General features: G+C 50.3%; 2 protein-coding genes across 2 annotated transcripts in view; one reads left to right on the forward strand and one right to left on the reverse strand.

Moving 5' to 3' along the window:
• LOC107980451 (very-long-chain enoyl-CoA reductase) overlaps nucleotides 1-13,816 on the reverse strand; it is a 69,493-nt gene that overhangs the window by 10,566 nt on the left and 45,111 nt on the right. The window lies entirely within an intron of this gene.
• The window catches only part of LOC100680215 (facilitated trehalose transporter Tret1-2 homolog), a 51,925-nt gene continuing 40,001 nt past the window's right edge, over nucleotides 1,893-13,816 (forward strand). The window contains exons 1-2 of the mRNA XM_016985419.3: nucleotides 1,893-1,963; nucleotides 8,077-8,526. Coding sequence (XP_016840908.1) covers nucleotides 8,503-8,526 — 24 coding nt within the window. The 5' untranslated portion in view covers nucleotides 1,893-1,963; nucleotides 8,077-8,502. The remainder of the gene's footprint in view (nucleotides 1,964-8,076; nucleotides 8,527-13,816) is intronic.

Genomic DNA, 13,816 nt, shown 5'->3' on the forward strand with positions numbered 1-13,816 from the left:
ATATAAGGGAAAGAGAATCCTTTTCCGCGAATGCGTTCGATGAATCCTCAAAGGATATATCGAGCCGCGTGACTCCGAGAGGAAGCTTGGACAAAGGGGCGCAGCGGCGGAAAAAGGCCGCCAAGTGCTTTGTTTCGATGAATCTTTCCGCGCTAATTTGAATTCCGCGCGCGAAGCGCATCGACTTCTTTTGTGTGCGCGCTCGCAAATTCCGATACTCCACTTTGATATCCTCTCTCTCTCTCTCTCTCTCTCTCTCTCTCTCTCTCTCTCAGGTCGCCGCTTTTTTTCGCTCCCACTGCGCGTTATTAAAAATTTTTAATGATCGAAACGATTCTCTCATATAAAACAATTCGATAAGCTCGACGGCATGGGTTATTGTATATCAAGGATATAAGGAGATACATCCTGCAATTGGAAATTTCTTTGAAGCATCATATTACGCGAAATCCCTCGTGCGAAAGCGGAGGTTGTTTGCCCTTTTGACGATACAGGGAGGGGCTTCGATGTACAGAAAAGATACTTCGCAAATAGAAGCACCGTTTTCGTATATCAAGAGAGGGGACGGACCCAAGCGTCGAAAGAAGCGCAAGGGAATCTCGTTAGCGAGTCAATCGTCGGCTATTGAAAAGGGCGTCCTCGGACTTTTGACTCGGCAAATTCATAAATCTCAAACGACCCTTTTCGATGAGACGATAACGCGATATAAATATTTTTCTAGCCCCAAGATGAATGACTCTAATTAGACGTGAAACGTCAATGATGATTTCGCAGGACTTTTGAATTCGTTAGCGCATTGTGGGGCTTTTGATGAAAGGAACGAGTACGGTTTCACGTGATGAAAACGCGCGTTGGTACGAGGGTTTAATTGCGCGTCGCGCGCTAATGTTGAAGCTTTGATAAAGATCGCCGATCGAAAAGCCTGCGAATTCTGTATGACAAAAGGCGAGCGTTTCCATCGATTGGAAATTATACTCGAAATCCGCGTATATTTCTTGCAAATAAATCCTAAATCTGTTCTTATTGCACGCATTACTGCATAAAAAGGTTTTTAAAAGAAAGGCAGTCGTAACATGAGCGGCCCTCGAACATCAGGCCGAACAAGGCAGTTTTGGCATAGGTGCGAGCACATCGCTATATATCTAGACTCGGAGCGCAGATCTTGTTGAGGGAAATGAAAAATCGCCCGGGCGCCACCTATCGGCGCTGGTTGAAAACTGTAAACCGAGAGGCCAGCTCAAAACGGTTCCACTTCACACGGCTATACTGTATACAAGTGCAACGATTGATTCCGCAAGCTCGCACATCAGCCTCACAGGCGGTTCTTTTATCTATCCGCTATCTCGCTCCAAAGAAATCATCGCGAGCCCAGAGCGAAAACGAGGGGAAAAAAACGCAAAGCCCGCAGAGAGAGGAGGAAAATAAAGCAAGTCCTCTCTCCCCAATTAACGTCAACAAAAAGCCAGGAATTGAATTCGAAAAAGTCCTGGCGCGCTCGCGGGGCTGTATCCTCCTCCTCTCTCTCTCTCTCTCTCTCTCTCTCTGTTCCGCATGAGCTGCATTCTGCAGTGTCCTCGTCGTGCAGCAGCAGCAGCAGCAGCAGCAGCAGCAGAAGCGGCGCGCTGCATTTCCCCTACTTCTGCCCCAGAGCTGCGCAGAGCAGCGAGGCCTAGACAGCCAGCAGCACACGGGGGTAGTAGTGCGGCTGGCTTTTGCGCAGGGGGTCGCGCACTACCAGAGAGGGAGAGAGCAGCGAGGAGATGCACCGCATGTATGTGTGTGTGGGTGTAACAGAGCGCGCGCGCGTGAGCGGGTGGCCGGGAGGGTGGCTGCAGCAGGGGACGACGACTGCTGGCTTCCTCGTCGTCGTTGTATGGACGTCCCTTCAGTTGCCCGCGATTCGGCGCCTGCTGGGGCTGCATCGAGCCTGTCGACGCCAGTTTAAGCTCGATCTCGCGACTACGTACGTGTGCGACTGTCATATACTCTTTTTAACCCTTCTTCGTTTTCTTTATCTTTTGTTTCGAATCGTTTCGCTGGGGAAGCACCGTGCCGTGCTAGGAAGGGAGTAATGAGAAAGAAGCGCTGATTTTTTTTGTTGTTCTAATAACGTACATAATATTCGAGAAGAAGTGCGAAAGTCGAAAGCGTTATTTTATATAATTCCATGCTAATGGCGCGGCAAACTCCGGGGCAAAGTCATCTTTGCAAAGTTAAAAGAGCCTCTCTCTCTCTCTCTCTCTCTCTCTCTCTCTCTTTCGGGGCTTTCGAGTAAAAAGTTTACCCGAGAAGAGATCGCGGAGTGCACTTAGAATACGAGCGACTATCACCGCTCTGCGAAGCAAATCCCTGGCCGCTGCACTCGTCGACTATTTAAAAGAGAAAAAAATCTGTGCTACGATAAACACCGCGTGTGTCCCGACGACGTTGCGCATATAATAACGCAATTTCCCCCCAGAGACGCCGTAAATTCGCCCCCCGGAGGCGAGATCCTCCAGAGAGAAAGCAGTGTTAGGTAGCACTAGAAGAGGCCTCTCTCGGCGCGTCGCTGGTTCACCTGGCAATGCCTCGCAATCCTTACATATTAAAACCCGTGTGTGCAGCGCGGAGCTTGGCTTCGCTACGCGTGTAATCGATGATCGCTTGGAATTGTGTACTTTTATGCCCAGTAAAGTCGCTCCCGGAGTCTATCGTCCTCGCGAGTGTTACGCCGGACGAGCGGAATTTTTAATTCCAATGGGCTTCTTTACGCTCTTTATCCGCGCGTGTGTCTATACGGGTGGGCTGAAAATGAACCCCATTAGAGGTGATTTTTCTCTCCCCACAGCCGAGCGAGCGAGCAGCGGAGAATGAAGATAGAGGAGCAAGCTCGTTAGGGTGAAAAATTACTCCCGGGAACAGCGCGCGCGCGCGCTGCAGCAGTGCAATTTATAATGAGCTTTTATAAAATTTCACTTAACGCGTCGACTTTTAATTAAACGTTTCGCCCGATGTCTGTACACATCACGCCGTCGAGTTCTCGTCCCTCTCTGGCACGGATTTTTCCACAAAATCGCCAAATTACACTGCGGAGTTCGCTTCGCCTGGTATTATCGTTCAATTTTATTAACTCTAAATTGCTTTTCGACGAAATTAAATCGCTGCAGAGCCGCCGCCGCGCGCCGGGGCAATTTGCAATCACGGAATTTCACGCGAACGAACTGCTCTCTCTCTCTCTCACTCGCTGACTCTGGCGCAAATAAAACCCCTGCCCCCTCCCTCTCTCTCTCTCTCGCATACCTATACATGTAGCAAACTTTGTTTTCTCGTTAAGCTCTTTTGCATCAGGTTAATCAGAAAACTGCTGAATCGTACGGCTTTTCGAATTAAATGCGCGCAGTGTATCCCGGGAACAAAAAAGAACGAAAGAGCGAAAAATATACACCAGCATAGTGTACAGCCGGCGTTTGACGTCTCAATCGAGTTTATGCGCTCGGCGGAGATGAAGAGCCTTGAAAAATCGAATCAGACTGTATACGAGAGCGAGAACTGCAGCAGCAGCAGCACGTGCATGTGTACGGCTGTGTATACGTGCATCGCGGCCGAGAAAAAGTTCAACTGGCCAAAGGGGCGTTCCATCACTATATACGTATATACAGACACGTGACGCTGACGAATTGGGCTTATCTTGCGTTTTTCCGCTGTAATTGCAGCGACGATAAATCGAGCGCTCTCTCTCTCGGGCAGTTTTTTCCTCCCGACGAGCGAGTGACTCTATGTCGCGCGCGAAAAACGAGCTATGGGCCGCGCAGTGAGCTTCGATTGACCTTTCCACTCGCGTGCGCGCGGTGAAAATAATTAAATCGAATAAGAACGCGGTACCGTCATGATTTTTTTCCCGGAGTGCTGTGTAAATTATTCGACTGCTCTCGTCGTCCTCTTTGGTGTATATAATACTGATGGAGAGTTTTTCGTTGCCCAAATATCGAGGATCGTATACGCTTCACGCGGTCGGCTTTAATTGGTTCGTTTGAAAATCCGCCACGGGCAGAATTGACAACGATTACGGGAATTAATTAGAACGCAGGAGTGAAAAAGCCGCGTTTGTCAAACACACAGCTGTATGTTGGCGGAGTTGATTAAAAAAGTTCGACCGCATGTCTGCACGAGTTGGAAACAAAACATTTTCACGGTATAATATCAACTATTCCGTCAACAAAACTCTCGTTGTTTGGCTTTGTTCGAATCCTACCCGACTCGCAATCAAAGCCGTATCCTCGAGTTCACTTGCGGCTCTCTTCTTCGGTGTATAAACACACACGCGCGTTCCAAGATCCAAGAGCGAGAGACACATCCCGTGCGCGGGCCGCAGCTGCGTCGTATTAAGAATCTCCGCGCGCTTTTCTCCTCCCACACGTCCTACACACACACACACACACACAACGGCGCGAGTTCAATTACGCGAATGAGTCTGCGGAATCCGCCTCGTAATTGAGACGCGGCGAGAGGTTGCAATGCAAAATATTTTTTTTTCTCCCGTCTCCCCAGAGCTTGCGAGCTTTGTCTGCGTATAGAGGACGTTTTTGGATGAAAAACATCGCGAGGAGATTAACGACGGCGGATGAGTATTAGAGAATCGCATTGTGTGCAGTGAGGGATAATTTGTATGATAAATAAAGCCGCGGCTGATCTGAAGGGCCGCCGCGAGACAACAATGCCATGTGTGCAACGTGTGTACGTTATCCTGGAGATTCAGACGCTCTATAGCTGCGCGAACGTTGCATTGTACGTAAGGGAAAAACGTATATACATATAGCGCGGAGAATTAAGTGCATCCATTTTCATGATGTATTCGACTCGACGATGTCGTTGCGCTTAAGCGGCCGGAGGTAAATATGCTATAGTGGTCAGAAGTAAGCATTAAGCGCACGGAACACTACGTACTTTACGTAATAGATTGTTCTTACTCTCCTTCTTCTCTCTTTTTGCAGGGCTGTCTCGAGTTTTAGACTTTTGCACTATACATTACAATTACAACGTGTAAATTCTCGCGTGTTTTCACGTCAACGCGAATTTGCGAAACAAACTTTCCATCAGTACGAGGAGTTGCTACATCCAATACATAGTCGAGAATAAATTACATAATTACAATAATCCCGTACACACGAGTTGGATAAACAAACACACACGGCGGCGCGCAATCCTCGCGCGCGCGCGCGAGCATTAGACATTTTTTTTCAATAACTCGACGCACCTCCGAGGCTTCTCTCGCGGCAAATCTTCTCTCCGCTAACTCAATTAGCACTATTTCGTAGCTACCGACAAAGAAGCTCGATAAAATTCATATACACTCTGTACGTAGTCGCGCGGGTATACGCGGCTCTATTAAGACCAAACGATGATCCACAGCGGGGGACGACGATTTACGCAGCACGCATTTATCGATTAATTACACACGATTGCAGATTGCGTAAGAGAATTTCTATCGTCTCGATGACGTTCGGTAGATGTATACACGCAGTCGATATAGCAAGCGCTGAGGCAGGAAAAAGGAGCAGTATATGATCGAGCGGAGACGAGCAAGACGGAACAGCGTGTTGTCTCATCGATCTTGTACCGCACGTCCGGTGAGCTTTTTTCGATTAGCCCGTGCATCAGTGACAAATTGTCCAACATTATGATTTAATCGTCCGATATCGGCGATCGGTATCTTTCTTCCTCCAGCTCCTCTCCGGTTCGTATATTCACGACGTCGTCTTGAAACATTTTCGATAAAGAATAGCGCAAAAGTTTCTCTCCCCCGCCGTAATCCACTCGGCTAAGTCAATCGAAGCGCAGTCGATAATGAAGAGAAGAGCAGTCGGACATGAATCTTAAAAACGACAGCGGCGGGACTACGTCAGTCGGAGAGAGAGAGAGAGAGAGAGAGAGAGAGAGAGAGAGAGAGAGAGAGAGAGAGAGAGAGAGAGAGAGAGAGAGAGTAGAGCGTCGGAGGAGATACAGCCGGGATAAATCATCCGCCGCCGCCTCCGCAGGAGGATTTGTCCGTCGTAAAGCGTTGGCTACATGCGTGAGTTATCGCCCCGGTGCCAAGTACAGGGGAGGGCTTGCGCGCTCGTGACCCGCTATTGCCCGCGCTTAAGGCCGCGAGCGAGCGAGGAAGAATAATATAGGGTAGAGAGAGAGAGAGAGAGAGAGAGAGAGAGAGAGAGAGAAAGAGAAGTTCGATATTGGCAGAATTCGAGCCAAGGAGTTCGGAGGAACAATGCTCCGCGCGCTTGTTATCTGTCGCTGATGGAGAAGCACGCCGACTTCTCTCCCCCCCCCCCCCCCCCCACAGCGTATATAGTCGTTAGAGGAGGCTGCAGCGAGTTTCCTTATCGCGTTCGAAAATGTTTAATTGCTCTTTTCATCGCGCGCGACGGAGCGAATGTCCCCGGGCATCGACGGGGGGACTCGCAGCGCGGCACTCGACTCTGCGCACTGGGTCACGCGAGTCCGGAGTTGTACACGTGGATTCGGCTAATTGATTCGAGTGCAGTTTCTTTTTCAGTCGCGCTGTTTATAGCGCATGTGTTATACGGAAAAAGATAAGGTGAATTGATTGCAGGGAGCTCTGCTAATAGGAACAGTTGTCGCGCATGCATTATGCATGATCTTCGACGTTCGCGGACTCGAAACGACTACCGGTTTTTAAAATGCAGAACATTTCGAAACACGAAAAAAATCGATGTTTACGCGTGTAAAAAGTCTGCCCGTTTGATTAATTCAGGAGTATATGCCTTATGCAATCGTCGATCTATAGCAGCGCGCGTTTACTCTGTGTACAGAAATTACCGTGTCCGTTTATAGATTCTCAACTGACAACGTGTACTGCAGTGTGCTAGAAAATGTTTAAAATCTAGTACACCGCGCATAGCCACACACCACCAGCTTTTAACCCTATCCACGACGAATCGATTTTTCGATTACTTATAAATCGGCGCAATTAGAGCTAGCCGAATAGTCTCTCCTCGCAATTGAGGATCGATCAGCCGCGAGAGAGCTACTGATCTGGTTACCAATTACTTATCCCAAAGTTCATTGGGCAAAATCGAATCTCTCCCCCCCCCCCCCCCTCGAGAATTAATCACTTTCGCGAGACGCGTTTCTTTTATAAGAGCCCATATCCAGCGCTAATTTCGCGCCCGTCGAATATTTCGCATCATCGATTATTGCAGCCGTTCGAGATGTTATATTAGCTCGCGCCTCGGAATTAAATTCGCGCCCCCGAGCGGATCTGGAGAAGACAGAGGGCCGATGCGAAATCACCTCCCGAGGCTACAATATACGCTTTGGCGGCGACGGGCAAATCCGTTTTCCATCTCTCGTCGACGCGGCTAAAAGTCGCCGGTGCACGTCGGCGCGTATGAAAGGAACCGAAAGGGAGAGAAAGAGAGAGAAAGGGACTTTTTGCTTCGCATCCATGCCCGGGGACAGCTTGTTCGAAGCGTCGTATATTAGAAATGTTGCGAGGATAGATCGAAGCGAGATGGCGAAAGAAAATGGAAGCTGCGCATACTATATAACACTAGCCAGCGGGAAAATCTCCGCTCGCTCTCGGAGTGGCCGCTAAGTGATTCGCCCAACGCTCTCCCGGGCCATCGTCGTCGTTAATGTACCAAGGCGTTTGAGCCGCTAAAAGCTCGCGGGCGCCGCGCGTAAAAGTGACTTATATATATATATACATGTATATACACGCCTTTGAGCGAGCGACCTCGTCTCTCTGCGATGGCCGAGCTGGCTTCTATCTCGCTCGGAGTGTGCGCAGTGCGTTGCACACTGCCGTTATTTTCGAAAAAAATTCATCAATTCCGGATAGCGGATATCTATATATCTCTCTCTCTCTCTCTCTCTTTCTTTCCCTCGAAAGCCATACGTCAGCTCCTAAAAACAATGAGCTCGTTTGCGCGCGTTATCTCGTAGACGGAGCCGTCCGATAAAGCTCGTCCTCGTAAATCCGCGCGGGAAAATCGAGCCCCGAAACTCCGCGCGAACTTTGCCGGCGCAGCTGCACCGCCGCGCTCGTGTGTTTAATATAAGAGCCTTTTTGCACAGCCTTAATAATAGCCGCGCTGCCGGAGCAGAATAAATCACACAGAGAGAGCGGCCCTTTGTCAATGGACGCGTGAGCAGCTAGCGGGGGTGTATTCGAAAAAAGCATGGAGGCCAGGCCCTCGATCCCGCGGCCGACGAGGCGACGGCGGGGAGTAGCTTTCATCGGTGCCGCGGCCCGGCGGAAATGAGGAGCGAGTCGAGCGAGCGGAGAACTGGCCAAGCCGACGAGGACGTTGTATAGAGCATCGCAGCGGACGAGGAGGAACGACTCGATCACGATAGCTGCTGCAGGAGAGATGGTAGAGGGTCTTCCAGAGGCGCAGAGACGCCGCCGTCGACGACTGCACTCGTCGTCTTAGGCGAGAGGGAGAGAGAGAGAGAGAGAGAAAGAGAGAGAGGAAAATATAAGGAGCCGGAGCAGGAGACATGTCACTGCAGCACAGATATTACGTGAGTTTCGTTTAGCTCCTATTGATTTCCGTGTTCTGCACGCGGCTGTAGCTCCTCGCTCTACACAACCCTTTCTGTTCACGCTTTTCTTCCGCTTTGTTACCACCGAGATATATACCCCTTAGTTTTCGGCTTTGAGAATTACCTCCAGGAGCAGAATAAGAATATCCATCGAGCTGTTCCTGCGCAGTTCCTCGACCTCTCTTTTTCCTCATTAGGAAACTCAAGGCCAACACAATAACTCGCGCGATATCGCTCGGCGATTTATGCAGCGACAAGCTTCACCTCTACTCGCGCGCCGGCGCCAAAAGCCTTGCGAAATCGTAGCCGCACACACACACACACGACTGATGGAAAAAGCATATCTCGAGCGTGGGCGTGTACGCGCCGCAGCGATCGAGAAAAACGATCATTGGAAATCCGCGCACGGCGCAGCAGAAATTATACGTATACACAAATCGCTCGAGAAACGGAACGTGCATAAAGCTGCTGCGTGATTTTCGATTCGGAACTCGACGCGCCCGCTGCGCAGTGTGTTATATTGTACACTCGATTCGCGGCTGTAATTCGACCTCGTTAACATGCAGTTCGACGATAGACGCGGGCTAATTGAAATCCAGGATCGAGATGCGATACTGCTATACGCCGTGCCGAATTTCACCTGATACGCGTATATCCCCCGCAGAAGCTTCTCCGCTTTCGAAGTTATCGAAGTATCAATTAATTCTCCCCAGCCAACTTGGAACTTACGCGACGATCCGGATAATCGCGAGCCGATGGGAGGAGTCTCGCGCCCGCATCGGTTAAAAAGTCGAGATAAAACGCACACTTTGCATATGCGCTCGATCCTTTGAATCCGCGTGATTTCTCCCTGGTCGGGCTTATCCGGGAAGTAGCGACACGGACGCTGATCCGCGCGAGAGCTGGTTCAAGATTCATGGTCGCGTCCGGTTATTGTACCAAAGTATTATACAGCAGCGGCTCCGGATCGGGATATACGCGGTCGCGGTCGAGTAGGTCCAGAGGGAACATAATAGATAAGCGGCGGCGGCACTGACGTAGAGAGAGAGAGAGAGAGAGAGAGAGAGAGAGAGAGCGCAGCGACAGGAGCCCCCGCGCTCACGGCGCCGATATCGACCCTTCTCCGCCGCTGCTGCATCCCCTCCAAACCCGAGAGAGAAACGGAGACAGAGAGGACTCGACCTTCCGCGACTATAGGATATGCGAGAGGAGGAGGGGGAGAGCCTGATGCAGGATATATAGCCCGATATCGCGCTCGCGCTGCACACACGTGACTCTGCGATACGCCCGCGTAAGGTATACCTGTATGTGCATGCAGCGCGTCGTGTGACCCTCTTTGCCATGTGTGCGTGGAGGAGGTAGGGATAGGCTTGAGGCTCTTTTCTCGCTATGCTGAATTTTAAATTGTACCATTTCGCTCTATGCTTATTGGATTTCTCTATACCGCTGCAGCCGGGGCAGTGGAATAGATTTTTATGCCGGCTCGATTTGCCGACTGCGGGCTTTTTTCGAGAAGCTTGAATTCGCGGCTAATGACGCGATGGTTCGACGGATTCGCGAAATTCGCATGCATGAACAACATCGCCCTAATGATATACTGTGGGTATATATGCGAATAACGTACAACATCATACTTTGGAGCTATTTATACGGCGAAGCGCCAGCTGGTCGTCCGCTTTGCCTCGCTAAATATAAGCCCAGCTATCGGCTGAATTTTTGCAAAAATTTTCCATAAAAACACGCGGATAACGAGCTCGAATACGTTATATACAAAAAAATTGTCGAAGCCATACACTTTCCGACTGGCACTCGGCCAGCGCGAAAAAGCGCTCGCGGTCGACTTTAAAGAAATCACCCCCGTACGAAACACGTCGTTAAACCAGCAAATTTTTCAAAACCGAGAAGCTGAGAGAATACAAGTATTTCCTCGCGGTGGGCTAATCAGCCCCCGCGAGCGTACACACAGCGAGTTTCCGGCTCCTGTGTGTGCGGGAGAGCCAGAGAGTAATCTCTAAGCACTTTGTCTAACGAGGTCCCGGTCTTATCGATTCTATATGGTATAGCGAGAGAGCAAGAGTGATATACACCCGCTGCCTACGACGTGGATTAACGATTCGCTACCACAGCGTATACGTACGTATAGACACGGCACTTTTAGTGTACTTTTCGCGCGCGGTCGCACGCGTGCGATTCTTCGTTAGGAGAATAACGCTGCTCGCATGTAGGTCAGCTGGAAAAGCGTTGAATACATGTATACGCGGTGCAGGGTGCATTAAACGATTTTTCCGCAGCCTCGCTGCTGTGTGCGCCGAGAGAGAGAGAGAGAGAGAGAGAGAGAGAGAGAGAGAGAGAGAGAGAGAGAGTAATGAGTGTCGTCTGGACGAGATTTGAGTGTTATATGTATATATGAGATGCGCCGCGGAATCCGGCGCAAGCTCTCTCGCTCGCTCTCTATCTGGGTTGCGTAATATGAAAATCGCGCGCGCATATATTGAAAAATACTCGGGGAATATGCATGTGTGATATCCGACGTAAGAAGGAAATGAAAATCCTCCCCGCGTGTGCACGTCGGTGTGTGTCTCTGTGTGTGTGTGTGTCTTGGATATATGGAATTTCGCCGTTTTCATTTTATTATCCCCAGCGCAAACAAACGGCTCTCTGTTTACGCGAAAACGCGTCGAGGATGTGTATTCGCCCAAAAAAAAACTGCAGTGGTGTGAAACTTCAGATAGCTCAAAACCGGAAAAAATACCGCATCGACGGGTCAAAAAGTAGGCATAATCGTGCGGTGCGACGTAATAGATTCACACGAAGACACGTGAATTTGATTGGCACAAATTCTCCGGGATCAGCGCGGTGGCGACGCCTTGAATAAAGTATACGGGATTCGGGGCATTATCCGCTCGAGGGAGCACACCGGCCAGAGAATAGAGAGAGAGAGAGAGAGAGAGAGAGAGAGAGAGAGAGCGTGCTGGAAATATGCCTCAAAATATGCCGCCTCGCCGTTTACCGATCTCTCTCCCTCTCTCGCGTGGCGGGAATTTCGACGAGATATTCAAATCGGAAATTCGGCTGCCTCGACGCCGAGCGATATCACTCCGCCGCGTGTATATAGTTTCTTCGATACTGCCCTCCTCCTCCTCGTCGCCTCTACCGTCGTCGTTCTTTTGTCGGCGGCGGCCGACGAGAGAAGCTTCGATTTATTAATATCCCCGAGAGAGAGAGAGAGAGAGATTCGCAGGGGGTATTATTGGGGATTCCGCGGTGGGCTCCAGTCGGCCGTGATTAATTCGCCGGGCGATATTGCGCTCGGAAGCGATAAGATTGTTGTTAACGTATTGCGCTTTTTCCGCGCGTACATTGGGCTCTTATATACCTCTCGCCTTGGGATTAAAGCGAGAATCGATCGAACGATAGCATACCTGTACAAATCGCGACAGCGCAGCTAAGGCCTGTGTATACCTACGGACACGAAGCTAGCTAGCCTGCGGGATCATCGTCCCGTTACGGCAAGGCGTCCATAATAGGATTATACGCGCCGAGAGTGAGAGAGAGAGAGAGTGAGAGAGAGAGAGAGAGAGAGAGCGTTCCTGTACCCGCTGGAGACGAAGACAATTCCTAGTCGATCCGCAGATTCCTATCCACGCTAATTCCGCGACGACGACCGACGGGATAGGACAACGACCTCTTGTATATTCACGCGCGCTTCGATCAAGAAAGCCCTATGCGCAATAATCGCTCTTTCGTAAGCCTCGAGACTCACACACAGAGTGTAGAACATTAAAGAGCCGCGAAGCGATAAAGCATTTTCATTGAGCTCGGCTGCGCTCGCGGATATATAGGCTGCTCTGGCACGGGAGCAGTACAGCGGCGGCGAGTCTACTGCCAAAACCCGCGACCCAGATACCGATCGACCCACCGACACAGAGAGAGGGAGAGAGAGAGAGAGAGAGCAAGCGCGAGAGGGAGCAGTAGGGAGCGGCAGCAGCAGCCCCCGAAGAGTTGCTTCCGCAGTGTACGTATGTACTCGAGTCGTCCTCCTCTCGAAGCAGCCGTTTCCCTCCCTCGGCTCCAGCTGCTGCTGCTGCTGCTGCTACTGCTGCACCGGTAGCTCTAACCTTTCCATTAGGCCAAGGGAGAATTTTCTTTGCGTCGTCGCGCGAGCCGTCGAGTTTCAGCTGGAAATTTCATTCCCGCAGGCCGAGAATTTCATAATCCCAGCGCGACCGACGCAAACACCCGGTTGAGAGATTACCATACGGAATTATATATTTCGATCGTATTTGTTTCAAGCGCTCGCAGTTGTACCGTTAATTAAAACGAACTAATTAGAAGAGCGCACAGAAGAACGAACGCGGTGGGTTATATAGGCTAACGAATTAACAGTTCCGAATAATTAATTACTTCGGAGTAGCGCAGCAGCCGGCGGCGGTGGTAACTTTCAATTTAATCTTTACGTTTCGCTCCTTTGCGAATCTCCCGGGCATTCGCTCTTTTTTTCTCCCTTATTCCTTTTTCCTCATCTCCATCTCGTCCACAAAGCGTCGACAGCGTCTTTGTGCATTACTCCGACCTAAAGTGCACTTAAACGCAGCGGTTGAGCAGAGTAGCTGCCGGCTGTCTCTCTCTCTCTCTCTCTCTCTCTCTCTCTCTCTCCGCGCGAATATAATGGATGGATCTATCTAATTTTTCCCTCCTCCCCCGCAGCGTCGGGCGAAATCGAACTAATAAATCCTCCCTCGTCGCGAACTCGCTCGACTCTTGGACTTTTGAATTATACGCGTTTAGCGCGCTGTGTATTGTACGAAAACTTTTATCTAGGGAAAAAAAGAAGAGACAGAAAAGCTACTCGGCCGCGATAGCAGCCGCAGTGCTAGCAGTCAAAAGAGTATAAGGCGACGAGCGATTATGCGCTTTTGGCCGACGCCGCGAAACGCTGACTCGATTCAGCGAACTCTGGAGAGAGAGAGAGAGAGAGAGAGAGAGAGAGAGAGAGAGAGAGAGAGAGAGAGAGAGAGAGAGAGAGAGAGAGCTCGTTAAGTAAGCACTTTGGCCTTTGCTTATCGAGCTCGAAACTCGAACGCTTCTTCTTTTTGGCCGACGCGACGAAAAGTTCTTTCGCGCCGCGAGTTGGCCTGCTGATCTGCTTCTCGAAGTATATCGGCTATTGTTTCGAAGCTAAAGGGAACATTTTCGAAGAGAGAAGTTCTTCAAGACGCGAAGACTTGCGCAGGCAGGTGTGCGGCTATATACACGTACGCGGCCTAGC

The sequence above is a fragment of the Nasonia vitripennis genome, chromosome 4, assembly GCF_009193385.2.
Source record: "Nasonia vitripennis strain AsymCx chromosome 4, Nvit_psr_1.1, whole genome shotgun sequence".
NCBI classification, from domain to species: domain Eukaryota; kingdom Metazoa; phylum Arthropoda; class Insecta; order Hymenoptera; family Pteromalidae; genus Nasonia; species Nasonia vitripennis.